We start from the raw sequence: 14,345 nt of genomic DNA on the forward strand, positions 1-14,345 counted from the left end.
TAAATTTGAAGTAATGCGTCACTTTAAAATGTAATCGGCGAGGAGATGTAAGACGAGATCATTTCTTTTTGGGCCCTCCTTTCTTATTTCTCCCATACCTAGTAGGATCGCGTAAAAAATTGGATACAAAATGGGAATGCTCGAGTTTTCGCCCGATTTCACGAATCCCACTTTCTTAGTCCCCAAATAATACTAAAATTGTGCCTTGTTCATTTTCACTGAAGTAATTACTTTAGACAGTGATTTCTCTATATATGTCGCAAGGCCTGGACGATAAACGTCGCGGAAGTATCCCCACTACCGCGGAGTATACCCCGTGAGGGGCCGCGAAACTCGAGAAGCCTCGGACGTCGAGGAGTGTAAACACAACACGGCTCCGGTATGTCTGCCGAATGATGCAGGACGTTGGCAAAACCCGTGTTGTTGACATACATCGAGAATTCACTTCTTCGTAAATCTGTCTTCGTGTCTCTACCGTAACTGTCCAAATTTTGTCCCCACCACTGGAACCAGTTACGGAGATACTACATACTGTGGTTTAGAAGACGCAGTCTAGCGGAAGTATTAAACGGGGCACATTGTGTAAAGAGGTGAACACGATTGCCGTCGTCCCAGTGGCAGAAACGAGGCGTCAGGTACCAGAAAGAATCCGGTCGAAGATCGTCGCGCGGTGAGCTGTCGGCTTTTAGAAAGATGAAAAACCAGTGGCTGGTACGAAACCGCCGTTACGACGAGCACAATTCCATTCCTCTTAATTAGTTTTTCATTATCCTTGAAACAGGATCGCGGTACTTTCTCTACGATGTCGTCCGACGATCGACAAGAAACGGAGAACTGGTGTCATCCAGAAACGAATGGTTGCTCGATCGTGGATCGTCGATCGAAGCAACTGCACCAGATCTCTCCAATTAAAAATCCGTTTTCCCGTAAGAACGTGAGAAACGAGGGGACTTGTACCGGATCAGAGTTTTCTTGAATCGATCCTCGTGAGATTTCTAATCGAAACGGTTCGAGTTACTTTGAAATGTTAATTAGTTGATCAGAGCGTCGACTGGTACTCTAATTTGATGATAGTACAGTACACTCACCGTTGTTTAGAAAACGTACATTTTATTTACAGTCTCGTATGCATATGTACATAGCTAGCTTAGAGATTTTATGTAGCACATAGAATTGGTTATAATTTCGTACTGTAAATAGAATACTTAAATGGATCGGTGTGATATTTAATATTCAATTTACTGAATCTCTTAGTAGAAAGTAAAATCTTGTTTAAATTCTATTTCTTGATATTTGTATACAGCATTAGAAATTTGCATAAACATTGGTAGCCTTATTATACTACTAACTTAGTGTTTAATTCTTTGTTCAATGTAATTTAATGCAGTCTCGGATAACAACTATAGAAATTAAGATCTTGTTCGAGTCCGTTTTCTGGACAGTTGCGTACAGCCTTGCAAATTTGCATAAACATCCGCAGTCTAATCATTATTTATATCAGTGTCTAAAGTCGCAAAGAAGCATCAGTTGCTCTTTGCCAACTGTAAATACGCACATTTACCAATGTGACGTCCATTTTTATGGCGATGCATGTTTTTTCCGCAAATAAAAGGAGGTTATAGATCAAGAAAGGTGAAATCCTCGTTTATAGGCCAATTAAAATTTTAAATTTTCCATGCGACCCCGTTTCTAGCCGACAGTTTTGCTATTTTGATCGTGTTATGGGGCAAAAAGGAATGTAGAAGAAGCATCGATACGCGCGCGAAAAGCGTGAAAGTTCCAGGAGAGTAGATCTCGATGAATAACGGATGAGATTCGCGCGTACGAATAAAAAGAACATGCTAAACTGCCACAGAACAACAAACACAGCTTTTCCCATGAAATCGAGCCGATGCGACGCGACGCGACGCGACGCGACGCGACGCGTCGAAGAAATTGCGTTCCGCGCTGCAGAAAGTAGAAAATTGCCATTCATGTACGATTTCATCGCGTTTCTATTTCGAACAATTGCTGCGTAGATCGTGCTCAAATAATCCGTGGCTATCACATTTCTGGCGCATTGCTCAACTGGTTACCATTGCTCCAGCTAATAAAACCGGTTAAAACTCATGGCTATCGTTTCGTTCAGAGATATAGAACAGCATGTATTTGATAGTTTCACCAAAAAATCTTACTGCATGTTGCAACACTTGAAGTCAATAATAGCTTCTACTTAAATCTTCTGATTTTAACACTTTTAATTCTATCATTTTTAATCGTAATATTTTTAATTCTAACACTTTTAAACTCTATCTTTGTTAATTGTAGCATTTTTAATTCGATTCTAATCAGTTAAATTTTGGTTATCTGGACACCTATCTTGAACAGAATTTTGTCGAAGCACGAAAGATAACTGTTCGTTTCGATCTCTGTGAAGAAGACAGAATCAAGGTCGAACCTTCCCTGCACACCACAAAGGCGTGATATGTCGACTCACAAAGACTTGTGAGCGTCAGATTCGACCCGGATACGGACACCGAGACTGCTGGCAAACCAGTCCTCGTGGATATGTACCATCTAATTGACGTTCACTGCCTACATGTATTGTATCTAATTTCACGATTAGACAACTTCCTCGAGAATCTGCGTGGAAATACGAAATATGTGGACCTCGAGCTGTGGCTCAAGGCAAAACCTTAAGTACTATCATTCTATCAAGTATTATCATACTAATCATTTTTCTTGACGGAAGCAAATCCAGAATATCACCTGATAAAACTCTAGATTGAATACAGAAGAATCCTGTTCCCGTGGCTCATCATCTACAGATAAAACAAAACTTGAATTAAACATCCGTCGATTATCATTCAGGAAAAGTTTCTTTATTCGCATCTACACTCGTAACATCAATAAGAAGTCTACTTTCACATGGTAACATAGCAATGCGTAATGTTCGCCATTTCACATGAAAGAATTTAATGTTTCTGTTACGTGGCATTTCGCCGTAACGCAATAATAATCTAATAATTTCCTTCGGCAAGAATGGACGGGAGTACAAAACGGAAGTGCATATAAGAAAATCCATTAGGAAAACGGATCATAAATGTTTAATAACAAAGCGGTCGCTGTATAATCATTGATTGTACAACGCTGGAAGAACGATGCCAATGAATGTTACCATTCCTAAAGAACTCACGGAAGTTTTTGCGATTTATGAAAACAAACACTTTACCAACTTATCTTTTCCGTTTAGTTCCTGTGTCTTGGAGGACATTTTCGTGAACAAAATGTACCGGAGCTGTATCAGCTGGAGAACATATTGGATCTAGACAAGATCTTTGTCGTTAACTATACACGCGATACGACGCGTTTCGCGCGGCGCGGTGCGGCTCGGTGGAAAACCTTGAGAAAAATAAACAAGTTGAGACCGAGCCAGCCGCGAGTCAATTCCAGCCAAGATTATTCTATTTAGGTAAATACGTATTTTTGCATATTAAACGGCCGCGGTTAGCGGACCGTTGCAGCCAGAGATAAACGACTTAATGGAGCGCCAGTAGCGAGAACATATTTCGCATCGAATCGGTGTTAGTAATTTAGCCCATTCGACGACACTTTGAATAATGGAAAATATGGAGTGGATATCGAACGAGTCTTTATATCGATCACCAGGCTCGTGTAAAATGTGGAATATCCTGCGCGTGATAACGCTGGAAACGCCGAAACGGCTCGATGAATGCATCGATTCACCGCGTCGCGTCGCGTCGATTCCATTTGGAATGTGCAATTCAATGAATCCGTTCGAGACGTTCTACTTTGACACCAGCGAGCGATCATGAATTATCGATGTGCTGAAAATGGGAACTATGTAAATTATACGCGATGGCTATGTCGACTATAAAAATGCCGTAGAATGTTCCGTACGCCAAGGGATTGCATTGGAACCCAGACGATTCGATCAACTATTTCTTTCGATGTAAGCCGATGGCTCGGTACGGCTTTTGACGAATTGCGGATGAGGGGATGAGTACCTATTCGGCGTGACATTGTTCTCGAATGGACTGAGAGTTTATAGGTACCATAAAGTTATCCGGCAGACCATAAAGGGGTCGACCGAGTAGCGATATCTTTCGTTGGAGAAGGATAGAATAATATCGTAACTGGACATCGGATCTTTATGCACCATGAAAATTTTCTACCTGAATTACCACAAAGTGGAGTGAAATAGAAACTGATTTTCTTTATTAATACGTTTCATAGGGTTGAAAGTAATATAACGATATTTCGAAATTCTTCTAATGTTTTTACTGTTTTAAATTAAACGTACTCATTTCGTACTAAATACATAAAATCCGCAGTCTAAATATGACATGCCCTCTCGTTCTGGCACTACCCGATATCGAGCAAAAAAGAAATCCAAGTCGTATGATCCAATATTAAAAATGTTATTATCCTTTTAAAAGTGTTCGAACATTACTGTGGCTTCACTGTACAGCGGAACTCCGTTTATATGAACTAAATTTTAGCAGTGCCTGGTTGATTGAACTATGGCTAAGCGACCTCCTATTAAATGAACGAAAAATTATAGTCAGTGGTGTAAAACAGGTGGACTCCTATTATATGAACTAACTTGTCTTACTGTAACTTCTTAACGAATAATCGCGCTATTCTACAGACAAGAGACAGCTGTATGGAGATTTCAGGTTCTGCAATTTCTCCGGTCGATTACGTCAACGATTCGCGCGAACGGCTTGCATACAGAAAAATTATCGGCATGTACCTTCGCGTATTTGTCGCCTCCTGACAGGCGGTGGGGCGCCTGTGCGTCGTCTCCTGGCGTAGGTGTGAACCGGTACGATCAGCCTCGGTCTCGGTATAAGGAATCCACCTTGATTATTGCCACTCTGATTCACCTCGGACTCGCTGTCGGTAGTGCCGGTACTGCTCGACCTCCTCGACTCAGAGTCCTCTCTAACTATAGAGGAACTGACCCGGCCACCCTCTAGCACACCCTCCAATTGAGAGATCACCTCGGCGTAGGGTTGCCGGCACCTCTCTTCCTGTTCCCTGGTAACTTTGCTCCTCCCATTACCGGTCCAATTTACTCCGCACTCGCGCCAGCTGGCCTCGTAAAGAAGCTCCATGGCCCGTCCCCTTGTTGCATCAGGGTCCAACAAGAGTTCCGGGTCCTCCAGGACCGCGCGACCAGGATAACTCCTCACCTTCATTCTTGAATCTATCAAAATCCCTTCCGGAGAACTGTTACGCTCGAAACCAAACACACACACACACACACACGCCGTCTCTCTAACAGTCCACCGAGGAAAGAGATTGTTGCTCAGGGACAATACATAGCTGACTTTCATCGAACGGGTCGACCTTCGGCATGATTCACCGCGGCGCTGGCCACTTTCTGCCGGTTTTTGCGCTTTTCACACGCGCGGACATAAATTACACCAGACGCTTATTAATTATCACCGGTGCACCGAGTCACGTTCGCCGGTATATCGCGAAGCCCCGGACTCGGGACTCGGTAACCCGTTCCTCCCGCGGGACCGGCTAAGATTTACCGTGGGAACGTGAAATTCGAGAACCCGCCGCGTATCTGGCATCCATCCAGCCAGCCAGAAGATCGATGGATCGCTCTTCTCGACCGCTTCCGTCTGCGCCGAGCGAAACCACTCGGTTCAAATCTCAGGCGCGTTCCACGTGTGAATCACTGGGACGCGACGCGACAGTGAATCGTGATTGGATCAACGAAAATCAGTTTTCCAATTTGAACAGAATTTTAGTGATCCCTTCGGTGTGTCTTGCAATTTCTTCGTCCACGAAGGTGCAAATTCTGCTGTTCTTAAATCGGCGAGTCAATGCCAGGTCCCTACGAGAACAATAACCGATGGAGTACCTATTTTTAGCTCCACCGAGGTGTAAATCGTGATCAATCCTCGGATCTATCATAAATCAGTCTCACTTCGAATTGGAATTTCAGTGATCCTTTATCAGGTTGCTCATAAGGTACAAAAAATCGATTCGATCGTTTCGATTGTTTTTGAACTGGCGGAGTCAATTTCAGACTTCTGCGAACACAACAAATAACGGGGGACTCATTTTCAGATCCACGGCAGTATGAATCGTTCGATTCTAATCCGTCTCTCCATTCGAACAGGAATTTCAATGATCCTATCGATGGATCGTCTGTATCCTTAATACAAGATAAAACAAACTTGTTTTTTTTTAAGTCAATTTCTGCGAGAATAATAAATAATGGAATAGTACCAATTTTTCAATTCTCTTCGCTCTAAATCGTGATTCGGTCGATCCTCAAGATCTGGGGATTGCGCGTTAGAAGATCTTCTCCAAATCAACAATTTCAGTGATAACCGCTTTCAACGTATCCTGTGTCCTCGTCACATAAGAAGAAACAATCATTGTTTTTGAACCAACGAATCGATTCCAGACTCCTGTGAGAACAATGAACGATGGTGTCCTTATTTTTAGATCATCCGCGGCGTAAATCACGATCCTCAGACCAAACGGGACTTCGTGGTTGCCATTATTACAAAGGAAAGTTTCGTTCGAAACGAGTTCTTCTATGATTCTATCGATGCATCCCTGCATTTCTTGCGACCAACACCGTTCAAATACCAAGACTCTCGCATTGTCGACACATTTTGCACTCTTATAGATCCTCCGAATTTCCTAGATCTTGAAGCTGTGCTTTCGAGTGGGAAATCGGCCGAGCGCGATCATAACGAACTTACAAGAGAGCTAACTTGTTCGAGAGCTGTTCAGCCAGCCAGAGTGGTCAACAAAGGTTGGAATACTGGATCGATGGTTCGATCGGTTGCGCAATGAAATCCAGTTGCGGAACAATGAGGGCCAGTTCCGTTTTCACTCGGCGTTCGATCCCGGCGCGGCGCTTCCGTTTCACGAGGATCGATCGTCGTCGAGATCCAATATTGTGTATATGTACGCACGGTTTTCGAGTCGAGGACGCTAGGTTCGAAGGGACACTGATCCCCTCACAAAGGACAATGCCTGGGGATCCTGGCGTCGCGCAAACGAGGACACTACCCAGGACCACTCCTTCGAGACTGACGCTCACTGACAGCGTTCACGACTGGTGAAAAGTACGCCCGCAAAGACCGTGCACGAGAAACTCCCTTCCCCGCTGACTGTCGATCCCCCACTATGTCTGCTGTTAGCGAGAGAAAGGACAGCGGCTCTCAAACCGATCTTCCTGTAACCGGTGGAACCACTCCCACGTACGGAAAGTGTGCACACTGCTGGCGAAAAGTTTCCGACAGAGTTGACCATTCTTCCATTCGTTTATTCGTTATTCGTTGTTTCACGAATAGCGACACAGCGAGACAATGTCTCTCGAGTTTCTGCGGTTCGCCTTTGACAACTTGATCCAGAAATTCTTGATCGAATTTTTCGACAAGAATTGAACGGTGAAATGGGCCTATCTTGGATTTTTGACTATTTCCACTTTTACACAGAACTGAAATGTACAGAAGTCGACTCATTCGTATCACGCGAGAAGGGCTAGTATCTCGCCTCCTTCCATGAAAAGACAATAGATTTGCGAAACATTGTCGTTCGAAAAGGTCTCATCCCTCGACTGTTAAACAATAGATACGGCGAGAAGACGGGATTTTTACGCGTAATCCAATATATTGATATCAGAGTTGGGCATCGTTTAAGTAAATGTTCATTTAAATGATTATTAAAATAAAACATTTGTTATTTGGAAGTTTAAATAAAAGACAAAAAAGAATTTAATTGCTACTTATTAATTATCATTTAATTGCTTATTACTTATTACTTATTCGGTACAACGCGTTGAGTACACGTCGTCATAGTCAGGAAATATGTAAGAAGGATCGTCTTCGATCGTTCTAACAAGCCGAGTCTAACTGACTAAGCGGTATCATTGAGTTTACGGAGAAAGACGCAAGTTTTTCATTCAGCTGTTCTTGTGTTTTTGTTGACGGGAACGTTTGTTGATATAAACCAGTGCTGGGCACATTTCCTCAATCGAGGCAAAACCGTCCCCCCATCGTAGCGACCACTGTCCCCCTTCGCACTTTTCGAAATGAATGTATAAAAAATATTATGATTATATAATAATAATTTCTTGTTCCTAATTTTCCTACTATCATGTCTATCTAGTAAACTATGTAAATACAATTATTATTCCTCTTCCATGATTGAAACAATAACAGCATTTTGAAATTCTTCTAATGTTTTTACTGTTTTAAATTGCACATGCTAATTTTTATCATAAATGCATAAAAATCCGCTGTCTATTGATTACACTTCGCTTTCCTAATTTTTGAATCTTTTCGCGACAAAACATACGTCCGCTTCCTGGTCAGGACATTCGCATTCGCAACGATTTGCGCAATCATTACGCGACACGATGACGCGAACGTGATGTGTTTTCACAGCTGGTTTAACCGTGCCCGTTGCACGTTAAATTTCGTGTTATTACGACGCACATGATCCATTACGTACAGATTTAATTGTATAATAGTATCGTTCGGCCATTGCGCGAACGCTGCGTTTTTTAAACTCGCCGCGCCGCGACGCCGGAAGTAAAAGGGAATTCCGGGAAATGAAACACGAATTCGTGAAATTTCGCAACGATACAATAGCGCTTGCACAGTGCAAAACTTGTCAGCCACGAGGGCAAAAATAAAAAAATAATTTCTGTTTCTATATTCTCTTCTAAATAAATATATTTTAGAAACCCCCATTTCTTTAGAAACACTCTCATCATACAAAAAAATAAATAACTCGGCATCACTTTATAAAGAAATTTATCGTCATAACTAGGGGTGTGTCGGGAAGAGGTCGGGTAGGGTCGGGTCGGGTCGGATTCCCGATAAGTACGAGGATCCCGACTTTTTCGGGAACCCCGACTCTTTTGGGAATCCCGACACTTTCGAGAATCTCGGAATTTTCGGGTACCCGTCCCGAAACCGAAAAAATTCCGTGTTCCCGACCCGATCCGATATTTCGGGTTCTCGCACACCACTAGTCATAACCTCAAGCATCGCTTTTCAGTTATAACCTATAATTATGTCATTAAAAACGGGCGCAAAAAGAAATGGTCCCTTTCGTAGCACACATCTCATTAGTTATACAAATTTGGTTAGGCTAATCTACTCGGACGAAAGTTTGACATTTCGGAATTTATGGATTCGGAACAGTTACCTCGATCATTTTTAAAGCACTTGAGCTGTTGGCTAGTTGTATAGATGAAACTGTACGTGACCGCACACTTTTCTATGCGTTCCAGTTATAAATGGTGCAGTTAGTCAGACTTTAATGGACACATTGAGAGCATGGGCGGAAAATCGTCTCGACCAAAGGAACTTTGAGTGGCAGAATTGCAATGGGTTTTAATCTCGGTCGCCGCACCTAATTGTAACTTGCTCACCGTCCGTGCACGAAGTTCAACCATTGTTCCGTGCGGCCATAAGCCGTTGTTACGCCCCTTCGAAAAATTCGCGCGAAATCCAGTCCTCGGTTTCGCGTGATCCGCATAGATAGAAATTAATCTCCCCCTGCCGCACGTTTCAACGACACTTTGCTCGCGATTATGGTTGGACACTCGACCGCGCGAGACTCATCCCTTAACCCCTTGCACTAGATTGTATAAACAATCGTGTATGTCCGACACATGTTTCTAAATTGGTTTGAATTGTAAAACTATTTTCTCGGATGAAAATTCCCCCATTTTATGTTTTAGATTCTACCAAATTTTTTGTTTCTACGAAAAAAAATAAAAATTAGAAGCAAAGGACGGTATTAAAAACTTACCCTCCATAACATAAACGATGGACCCGACATCTCCTTCCCGTATAATAGTCGAACCAGCTGAAAACGTAACAGAATACATGCAGTCAACAATTTCCCTGATCTGCGTCAGCTCCAAATTCTTCATGAAGTCATTGTCCAAGATGGCAGCTTTGATCAAGTCACGGGACCTGCAACGTACAAACAAAATTGTTTTCTTTAGAACATTAGTTCGGTTATGTCTTTGCGTTTGTTCACACATAATAATGTAAAGATAATGTACATAACAAAGAGAATCATTTAGTTACCTGAGAAATGAGATATCTACTTTGGAAAATAGCTTCTCGCGTACAGACGTGTACAAATATCAATGTACACGTTGAACGTCTCAGAAACTCGTAACATTGAAATAAAAAGCATAGCTCTGAAGTATGTTACACAAAGTAGAAGTATTAATTTGTTTGTGTATATTTGTATGTCTATATTTGAATATAAGGAATATCAAATATCTATCAAACAAATTGTTATTAACGCCACGCAACGAACGCAGGCTTCTTTTCACTCAAATATTGTCATGTTTATCATTCAGTTATTTATATGTTTATATAGTGTACAATATACGACGTTAAAAAAAGTCACGGTAAGTTTTCCGTTCAATTTCCTAGAAACTTTAGTACAATAGAAATGTTACTATGATCAAAATGATATTCTCTACATTTGTCCTAAAGTATGAGAGTTTAATGAAATATAAATGATAAAATTGTGGCTCTATATTTAACCTAATAAAAAATCCCCAATATACAAGAGTTTAGTTTTAAGTTGATATTATCGCCTCTTTCCGGGATTCAATGTATGAAATGTTATTTGAAAATTTAGCGATATCGTTTCCAGAGACATCTATGATGATCGTATAAAGCAATAGCAATAGCAACACGCGCGATAACTATGAAATCTTTTTTGTTTCAATTGGAGCTTTCTTTGAAGAAAAATTCGTCAAAATTTGTACACAACACCACAGTGTATTATGCTGTCGATTATCTTTAATAAAGACTGATTTAACTGTTTGTATTAAGCGTGATTGTATAGCGGACAATGAATCAGTGTCCTACGACTCTACCGATAAGCGATATAAGAGCGTAATATGAAGCCAACGTTTAGGTTAGTTCGGAAGTATCCTTAATTTACAATTGTAAACTCGTTTAGGAAAATTCTCAATTATTACTTTACAGAAACACGAACATCCATAGCAGCCACATTATTCTATAGTTATGCAAAATTTTCTTTTATACATTTCCAAAGTAGATAATTATTTGTACTATCCCCAAGAAAGTGCTTTACCGATCCTCTGACTTGTTTACATGCATTTAGACAACCAAAATGCAACTTCAGGGTGAATATTAATTCATTAAATTCGATACTCTTTTACATTTGCTTATTATTAGATATTCTTTTTCAAAATTAATATATCATTGTTATTACCATTATTATTATTATTATTATTATTATTATTATTATTATTATTGTAACCCAATAAGTTATCCAGGTAAAGTATTTCATTTTAAATGAGAAAATATTTCATATTAAATGCGAAGCCTGTATTTCACATATTATATCAATTTACGAAAATTGAAATTAACGAAGTACTTGCTTCATGCATTTAAAATTTGCTTCGATAAAAATAAAAAAATTTATTACGTTTTAGACATTTAAGTATAAAATACGCATGATACAATAACGTTAGAACGCGCAATATACGCAATTCGAATATTATTTATTCTTATCAAATCTCTGAAAGCCGAGTTACGCTTGAAAAGATCCAACGACAAAATTTCTTTTTGTTACGCGGCAATGTTGCTAAGATAACAATAATAGCATGCTCATAAGCAGAGTTCTGAGGAGCTTTAAAGTATAGTAACTTTAGCATTAACAATCCACGAACGCTTAACGTTGGCTGCAGTCGATGCTCCGAAGCAAATGCTTGCGTTTATTCGCAGAATGAAAGATCAAAAGCGCCGAACTATGTTTACCGCGGTACACCTGTCATATATTCTGCATTAGCGTACACTGTGCCTTGAACGAGTATGTATATGCAATTATGGTGATAAATGTCGATTAAGCCTATTAATATCAAACTGAGTATGTTCGAACGATCCTTAATGCGCTATCAAGAATAATTTGTTTAATACCTTATATGGTAAAATTAACGTGTAATTTCTGTCGACGAAGAATTATTTAAACAAATGACAGTGTATATTCACCTTTGGAGTCTTTGAACAGTGAATGGAACTTAATAAAACTTTCAACGCGATAATGGAATATGCATTTTCCAGAAGCATCATAATAACATTGCAGATTTTACGCATTTGTGACAAAAATGAGTAGACCAAATGAAAAATAGTAAGAACACTTAAAGAATTTAGAAATACCATTATATGTACTATTTTCAACTCATTAAAATTATCAAAAAAAGAAATAAATCTATTTGTGGCTCTTGTAACTTGCAATTAATGTACGTAAGTTCGGTACTCTGTATTTTTCAAGATAAAATTTTATCATCTTTTTGTTATCAAAAAATACGAAAAATTAAACAGTTTACTCTTAGAAAAGTTAAGGAACATAGAAACAATTAACAAGATATTAGATATTTAAACGCATCATTATAATTTAAAATTTTCTGAAATTGTTGTAATAAGATAGAACGCGATTAAGAAATAACATGCCGAGTTTAACGAAGCTCCGCGTTCTGCATTGAAAATAGTCTCGATGTAATACCTTGTCACGTACTTTCACGGTAACGTAATTTGTATTAGCGAAATCATGATTCTAGATTGCGTAAACATCGATCAAATTTCACTTTTAATAATAGCTTAGGTGAACGCAAAGTCATCGATCTGTATGAGTGAACTCAAAATCAGTTTCTGAACATTTTATAAGTTATCATTTTCAGTTGAATAACTCATAAAAAAAAAACAGAAAATCGTGGAAAAGCGTGTTTACCGCTTGACGGGTTCCAACGTGGGATCCACCCAGTGGTGGGGATAAAATTTTGACAGTTGCGGTAGAGACCTTTGCGACAGTTACGGAGATAATAATGTATCAAGATTGTAAAGATGCATCAACGAGGAGTTATACAACAAATTTATTTCTTTGGGTATAGACACATTTTTGTTACTTGTATAATTTTAATGGTAATTGTAAACCTAGCGTTGGCCAAAAACTCATCTTCACGCTGATGTATCCAACTATTTTAAACAAACACGGTTCTGTTTGCTTGAAGTACGTACAAATTACTGGTCGGATTACATTACTTTATTCGACAGGTTGTTTGGGGTATATGTAGATAGTGCTCGACTCGATACTACCTTTGCGGCTTTTGAAATTTGACGACTACTTTGGCGTCTTTGGTGAGCGGTTCCGCGGAAATGGCTTGTCTCTTCGACCTCGGGCCACGTCCAATGACACCGGGAACCAAGCTGAAGTCCACAATTTGTCGGAATTTGTCAATCTCATTTTGAAGGTAGCGGATGGTAATGTCCCGTTCTTCAATCGCTTTCTCGAGTATCTCTATCACTTCGTCACGGCGACGCAATGCCTCCGTCCTCTCGTACAAAAGTCTCTTCAGATCTCGCATCGAATCCATGGTCTCTCGATCTCCTGTCAGCACTCGGATCAGGATCTACTTCTCGCGACAATTTCCACCGATCCACGTGCCATGCACGTGTCACTTCTTTCTCAGAGAATACCAATTTTATTTTTTGAGCACACCAATTTCTTCCCAACCTTCCAGCAATTTTGATTGGTTCGCGACGGTGTGGCTATTACTAAGTTTTCATTTACTATTTCGATGAAGATCCCTTGCCCTACAATATCGAGTCAGACTCGTGACGTAGATTCTGAACAGGGACTACTAAATATGTATGTCATAATTTCCTTTAAACCAAAATAAACTTCTATTTTGTTGTAGTCGATGTACAGGGTGTCCGAAAATGTTGTACTTCTCGAAAGGGTTGATTTCTGAGGTCATTCGACGTAACTTTTTCCTTTGCGAAAATGTTCTTCGCAGTTTTGTTAAGAAGTTATTAACGAAAAACACGAACCAATTAGGGCGCGGCTACAGCGGGCTGATTCTGGCTCGGCCAATGCCAACGCCACGATCGACGCGACCTGCCGCGCCGCCGCACTGGAATCCGCCTGCTGTAGCCACGCTGTTTTTCTTTAATAACTTCTTAACACAACCGGGGAGAACATTTTCCCAAAGGAAATAGTTACTTCGAATAACCTCAGGAATCAACCCTTTCAAGGAAGTACAACATTTTTCGAACATCCTGTGTATTCTTTGGAGAAAATGTAATTGTCACCGATTAATCGATACAAGTCTTAAATATTTAAAACGTTAAACTTTTCAAAATAATTCATAGATTTATTGAAAGCTAAAAAGGAATATTTATATAATATTTACGTCAGCATTTAAACTAACGTGAACGTCACTGCGCAATCTGGAAACGAATTTGTCGCTACCAACTAATGCTGGCACTATTTCAAATCGGAAAAATGTTTTTTCT

The 14,345-nt window shown here is 40.0% G+C and overlaps 1 protein-coding gene across 3 annotated transcripts in view; it reads right to left on the reverse strand.

The window, feature by feature from the left end:
- The window catches only part of For (cGMP-dependent protein kinase for), a 77,442-nt gene that overhangs the window by 32,711 nt on the left and 30,386 nt on the right, over positions 1-14,345 (reverse strand). Inside the window, exons 1-2 of one of the 3 annotated variants that reach the window (XM_076805060.1) lie at positions 13,146-13,503; positions 9,808-9,974 (exon numbers count right to left, since the gene is read on the reverse strand). In XM_076805060.1, coding sequence (XP_076661175.1) covers positions 9,808-9,974; positions 13,146-13,423 — 445 coding nt within the window. In that variant the 5' untranslated portion in view covers positions 13,424-13,503. Of the gene's footprint in view, positions 1-4,756; positions 5,905-9,807; positions 9,975-13,145; positions 13,504-14,345 lie in introns of those variants that run through there. The other 2 variants (XM_076805005.1, XM_076805032.1) reach the window with 2 other exon arrangements.

This window comes from Halictus rubicundus, chromosome 1 (genome assembly GCF_050948215.1).
Source record: "Halictus rubicundus isolate RS-2024b chromosome 1, iyHalRubi1_principal, whole genome shotgun sequence".
NCBI lineage: Eukaryota > Metazoa > Arthropoda > Insecta > Hymenoptera > Halictidae > Halictus > Halictus rubicundus.